The sequence below is a fragment of the Carlito syrichta genome, unplaced genomic scaffold (assembly GCF_000164805.1).
Source record: "Carlito syrichta isolate Samal-C Ts95f unplaced genomic scaffold, Tarsius_syrichta-2.0.1 Scaffold148222, whole genome shotgun sequence".
In the NCBI taxonomy this organism is placed as follows: domain Eukaryota; kingdom Metazoa; phylum Chordata; class Mammalia; order Primates; family Tarsiidae; genus Carlito; species Carlito syrichta.
The window spans coordinates 695,794-702,476 of record NW_007092318.1 but is presented as its reverse complement, the minus strand read 5'-3'; the positions used below and the strand labels follow the sequence as shown (position 1 = coordinate 702,476).

Sequence of the window (6,683 nt, the reverse complement as noted above, 5' to 3'; positions counted from 1 at the left end):
GAGCCCAGCAGGTCGAGGCTGCGGTGACCGGGAGTGGTCACTTGCACTCCAGTCTGGGTGACAGAGTGAGACTCCAATAAAAAAAAAAAAAAAAAATGTTGTCTGTGGTTGCTTTCCCAGGTACAAAGGCAGAACTGAACAACTGTGACACAGACCAGATGATCCAAAAAGCTTAAGATATGTTATATCAGGCCCTTTACAAAAAACAAAAGACAAAAAAGTTTCCAACCACTGTTCTAAATCAAAAGTTAAACTCCAGAATTTGAATTTTGGAAGGTTGACTTATATATGAGGTGAGGGTGATACAGTTCTACATTTTGAATATCAATGTCATTAATATTTTTCTGGTATGACTAAGGACAGAATTAGGGGGGAAATCAGTGGTTCAGTAACATTTTCATTATTAGTCAAAATAATGGTGGAAGAAAAAAAAACCCAGCAAGATCAAAGCAAAAACGATTTGAGAAATGTTATGTGAATTCTTGCAAAGTTCTTTCATTGGTGAAATCTTTCACTGTTAGTTTTCTGACAAACTCCTGCTTTGATCAATGTGATCTGTCTCAGGGTATGTCCACATGACTCACTACTTTAGGGAAGTGGATGCTTATTCTCCCAAGGGAAAATGCAACCAAACACTTAGAACAGAACTTTTACATTTTTAAAGGAAGGAGGAGAGATTCAGACTGAACTTGACAACAAAAAATTTAGGTGTGTACACGATACAGTGTTAGTTAAAGAAGAACAAAGAATTATGGTAGGGGAATGGGGAAGCAAGGGAAAGAGCAGAGTTCAGAAAATCTTTGCTAAGGACAGGAAACCCACAGCTCCCTGCCCACTGAAATTCAGAAGCCTTAGAGACGGTCTGAGTGGCCATTTGAGAGCCAGATCACAGATCACTTGAAACTCATTTTCCAGCTTCCTGAAAGGCTGACAAAACGTACCTGGTAATAATCTATATTCCTCAAATCTGGGGGTATGGAGGGAAGTCTAGATCCTACTGTTCAATAAAATGTTTACCTTATTAGTCCACTAAGACAGCATGCGTCTCTTTTCCCAGGAAGTCACCCCAAAAGGATAATCTTGGGGATGAGTGAGTTCCCACTATACCTTCAAAATATGTTCATTGGATGCCTTGTCATCAGGAGACACATACAAACGAATGAACACAGAATTGCTGTATTGACCACGAAACGTTGCAAGCGTCTGCAGAAGGCTGAACTTTCTCTCTGACCAAACCCCTTCAGGACCGATATTAGATTCAAGCACGGGCCAGCGGAAGGGTGAATGCCGCAGGATGTGTAGCAATGGCTTGGCGTCTGCTTTTTCAATTGCTTCTGAAAGGGAGCAGATATGAAGGGAGAGTTAGAGTTGCAAACTAGATCACCAACCTAGAATGCAAGTGCATCTTCTCAAGAGAAAATACCCACAAGGCCTCAAGTTAAAGTTTCAGCCGTGGGAGAGGTGAGGTGGAATGAACATAACCACAGAGACAGAACTACCCACAATCCACACTTCAATGTGACTGTCTAAACCTGGTGTTCCTGCCAGGACAGCTGACTACGAAAACTGCTGGATATTCCTTACATTAAAACATGGCTCAGCCGGGCTCGGTGGCTCAGCCTGTAATCCCGCGCCTTTGGGAGGCTGAGGTGAGTGGATTGCCTGAGCCTGCGGGTTCCAGACCCGCCTGAGCAGGCGAGGCCTCATCTCTACAATAAATCAAAAAATCAGCCGGGCGTGGTAGCGCATGCCTGTAATTCCGGCTACTGGGAAGGCTGAGGCGGAAGGATCGCCGGAGCCCAGCAGGTCGAGGCTGCGGTGGCCGGGAGCGGCCACTGCACTCTAGTCTAGGCAACAGAGTGAGACTCCAACTCAAAAAAAAAAACAAAAAACCATGGCTCATGACATTGATCCCAGTCAATAAATTATGTTAGGCTAATAATAAATACTTGGTGGAACTAAATAACAACTCTAAACAAGGAAAAGCCTCATTAAAGCCCATCACTCCCCAATGAAGGTAAATTAATGCTTTATGTTCTTGTCTTTTACTGCTCTCTTCTAGCTCACCAAATGATACCCCAAATCCTAGACCAGTTAACATACTTCCCACAGGCTCTGACTTCTTCCTGCAATGGCCTTGAGAAAGCAAACCAGGTAAAATGGCAAGAGTTCCTTCCAACGCAAGTAAAACTCAAGATGTTGAGGCAGTCCTAACCTGGCAAAGGTGCCATTAGGTTGACACAGGAACTTGGCATGCCTGGCCAAGTGCACTTTCTCCCAGCCTCTTTCTCAGACTACATCTGGCCTTGGCCTCTATATTCTGGTTTCTGCACCAGGTACAGTGGTATTTACCCCACTGACCCTGTTCAAGTTTCTCATGGTGTAACTGATACCCAAAAAATCCAAGCCATAGAAATAAGATTATTTTATCCACCAAGCCAGCAACAGAACATTAACTAAGAAAGGACAAGCCAAAGTCCAGTCTTTGACAACTATTCCTTTCCTTAAACAATATCTTTAAACATTAATAGCATTATTAGTAGTTCTCTTTTTCTTCAAACAACATCTCTAAACATTGATAGAATGCTGAAGGATAAAGATGGCAAATATTTTATTTATTTTCTTTATTACTCACTCTCATTCATACAGGATGAATAAAGGATTTTGGCTTTCTGTATGGCTTCGGTGTCCCGCCTTCTACTGATTGACTTCTCTAAAAGTGCTAGAAAGGTAAAGAAAGGACTCTTTAGTATCCACCCACACATGGCACTAAGTTGGAAGTCATTTGATAGTCACGATCCCAGCCTTCAGAAAATTAAATGTAAAGACAAACAACCACAGAAAATTAAATGTAAAGACATGTAAGCAACAGAACCAATTCCAAGTTACTTGAAGTCCAAGTAAAAACAATTTAACATTCTCTTATCCAGGGCTCTCCTAACTCAAAAGAAAACAAAAGTTCAATTTCCAACTGAGACTGGATCGTCTGCAGGGGTTAATTTCTTCTGCCACCTACACAAAAGGAAACAGAATTCATTTATTCAAGAACCAGAAATAACTGAATTCTGTCCCTTGTTCCTGTACCAAGTAATATTCTCAATGGAGGCAATTTCATCAGGGTCGAGGTTCTTATAATTTCTTCACAGTCTAGTCTCTCAAGGAGGTCACCTGGAAGAAATTTCCCATTAGAAGTTTTACTCAATGTTGCATAAACATGCTGTGGACATGGTATAAGTTGTTTAGACAGGAAATGGAGAGCAAAGATTGGAAAACCTACCCAAACTGCCTGAAAACGTGCCCATTTTACACATGCAAAGTCTTGGCCATTTAAATGAGGCCACCTGTTCCCAGTATAGACATAGGCCCGCCTGGAAAATAATTTTCTATTTATAAAATCACTAATAATAATATCTGAAGGTAGAAAGAGGAAAGTCAGGACTCAGTGGTAATGACTCTCCTCCAAAAAAGAGAACTTTAAATGTACTTGAGAGTATCAATTTATCAAAATGAATCCAAGATAAAAAAATCCCTATGGTTACTGAAGCACCCAGGCACTGCCTACACCAAACTAAGTCAAACTGCTCTTGTCAAGGCATTTGGGGAAACAACCTAGCAGCCTCCAAAATCACAACAGATATTCCTACAGTACTCTGAATAGTATCAAGACATAAAATACAGTGCTAATTAAATTAATAAATCATTACATATCTCCTGAAGAAGAATCCACTTCTAAACTAGAAGTTTTACATTTTAAAAGATGCAATCCAGAGCTCCTGTCCAGTTTTTCTTATAAGTATGTGTACATAAAACAAGTCCATATAACTAGCTAGATTCCAGAGAAATAAATTAAGTTGGATTGGATGTGGGCATTTTCAATCATCTCAACTTGTTTGGGGTTTCCTTCTTGTGTATCGTTACAACAATAAAAGCAGAACAACTAGCCCCAAGTATTTTAAAAAGGAGATTTTTTTCTAATAAACCAAAAGCTCTAAAGCCATGTCCACATATATTTCTATTCAAATCAGCTCTGGTGCCTTTCCGCCATCTTGCTTACACAGTCATTACAGTCATTAGACTGTTGGGGAGACACATTCGGAAGTAAAAAATTCAGATTTCATTTAGGGTTATGATGATGTTCTAATGCTAAAAACACTCTACAGGCTACAAACATGGATGTCCTGAGGACCAAAAGCAAGCCACAGGAGCAAAAAGAACTAAAAGTATTAAATATTTACCTGTGTGTGCTTCCAAGGCATGGTATGTATCACCAAAAGAGAGAAAGAGGACATGCATATGCTAAGTAAGGCAATCCCAAAACCCTAACCATATATAAATATCAATAATTTATATATGTCAGAATTCTGGTTTCTGTGCTAGAATTTGACTTTTAAAACAGATTCAAGTATCACAGGTTCTTTGTCATACCCTTTTCCTTTTCTTCTCCTTTCCTTCTCCTTGTGACCAAGCAGGCAGGAGAGCATTGATATGCAGACAGTGATGTGGCAATCATTTGGCAGCATCCATTTTATGTCTCTCTGCATGTGAATTAGCAGAAAGAATAAAATCTAGCCTGGAGAGTTATTAATGAGCAGAAAACAAAGACTGCCTATAACAGGCAATTATTCAGGTTGTTAAAATGTCCCTAAAGCGTTGAGAAAGGCTTGCAGGTCACCCCTACAGGGGCATTCCCATAATAAACTGTGTTGTTTTTGGAGGATTTCTCAATCTCTTCCCTGGCCAGGTATCCCTTACTACATTTCAACAGAAAAGGAAAACTCCAGTTCATAAAAACCTATAGTGCAGCAAGCCTCAGACTTTAAAATAGGCTTGAGAAGTGCTTCTAACCATCAAATTTGAACATTAAGTATATATTAAGTTTTTTCTTCTTCTCCTAATTATGGTCAAGCAAATAAATTGGGTTTTTTGGTTTTAGTTTTTGGGGTTTTTTAAATAAGGCCACGTAATAGACATGCCAAGGGGGCAGGCTTTTTGAAACACAAAGACATGGGTTCCAGTTGCAGCTTGTTGCTATTTCCTAGCTGGAATTTGAACAAGTTATGCAATCTCTTTAAGCCCCCAGATTCTTTTTCTGTAAAGTCAAATAATAATAGTACATGCCTCCTAGGATTGTGCTGAGGATTTAAATTTTTTAATGCACAGAAAGTCCCTATCTCAGTGCCTGTGCACATGATAAGGGGGATCAGTAAGTGGTGACTTAAACAGGACTACAGGCGGAGTTAGCCAAACACAAAATTGTAATCAAGCTTGCTTCTAATGCTCCCACTACCGTTGTTTTTGTTCTTTTCTTCCCTTCTCAGGATATTGGTGGCCAAAGGCCTTATGCTAATTCAAGATACTTCCAGATCCTGTGGAGGATTGATTTACAAACTGGACCTGCTCTTGCAAAGTCCCATGCTTGGAACACTTCTTCTGCTTCCATAGTAGCTACAATGCTAAATACGGAGACATATTTTACAGTCAGTGTTAGCTTCCGAAAATATTTTGCTCACATTCCTCATTCTGGACAAGGCATTTTCTTTTTTTACATACACTTTTTCAGTGATAGTACAGAAAAGTACACAGATCATCATTTGAAGGATTTTCACGAAGCAAATACACCCAAGTAATCAAGATTATTACCATGTCCTTTGTGCCCCTTTTCAGTCATTATCCCCAATCAAGACAACCAACATCCTTTTTGGTGAAGTGCTTATTCAAGTCTATTTCATATATTTCTATGGGGCAATCTACCTTTTCTTATTGATTTGTAGAAGTTCTTTATATATAATATGCACAAATTCTTTTTGAATATTTGTATTGCAAAATTTCCCATTACATAGAGTTCAGTTTTAATGGTATTTTGTAATGAACTGAAATTCTTTATTAATGTTGCCCAATTTGCCCATTTTCCTTTTTATAGTTAGCACATTTTATGCCCTATTTAAGGAACATTTGCCTATTCTGGTCATAATATAGGTTATGTTTTCTTCTAGAATCTTTATTTTTTCACATTTAGATCTACAATCCATCTAGAAATTGCTTTTGCCCACAGTATGGACAGCCATGCCTTTATAACACCAGCCTAGCCTCACAGGGGATGAATTGTGTGTGAATTTTAATGAAGGATATATTTTTGGTCATTAGTCCTCAAATAATATCACCAAAATTCATTTGGTATAAAACACTGGCATTAACAATGGTTATTCTCCATTAGAATGAGTATTGTTTTGGACAGGGGCTCAGTCACACTCATCTTTGAACACCCAGAACCTAGAGCTTGGCATGGTCAGAGCTTAATGAATGTTTGCTGAGTTCAATTTCTGACAAGGAAAGTCTGAGAGTGAGCTATTGTCCCACAGAAAAGGAACTATGAAAAGGTGGATTGACACTTTTACTATTTCTTTTTACAGTCAGCAAAGCCCTGATCATGCTAACATCATAATCTCCTTTTTTCACATTCCAGTTCCTATATCATGCAGTGAAATCCAAGACTTCATCCATCTGTTTTCATGAACACCAGTTTTCAGGATACTGGAGTTTGATTTTATCAATTATCTCAGCTTAATCATCCATTCCCAATGCCCTGCTCTTCTATACTAGGGAGAAAAAAAAATTCTTGGCTATCCTTGGAAGCTGAGAAAGGACTATCAGTCCTACTCACTCAATTCACTTCTCCTGCTCAG

At 39.1% G+C, this 6,683-nt stretch overlaps 1 protein-coding gene across 1 annotated transcript in view; it reads right to left on the bottom strand.

Moving 5' to 3' along the window:
* Positions 1-6,683, bottom strand: part of PHEX (phosphate regulating endopeptidase homolog X-linked) — a 142,594-nt gene that overhangs the window by 99,556 nt on the left and 36,355 nt on the right. The window contains exons 4-5 of the mRNA XM_008050518.2: positions 2,636-2,722; positions 1,108-1,334 (exon numbers count right to left, since the gene is read on the bottom strand). Coding sequence (XP_008048709.1) covers positions 1,108-1,334; positions 2,636-2,722 — 314 coding nt within the window. The remainder of the gene's footprint in view (positions 1-1,107; positions 1,335-2,635; positions 2,723-6,683) is intronic.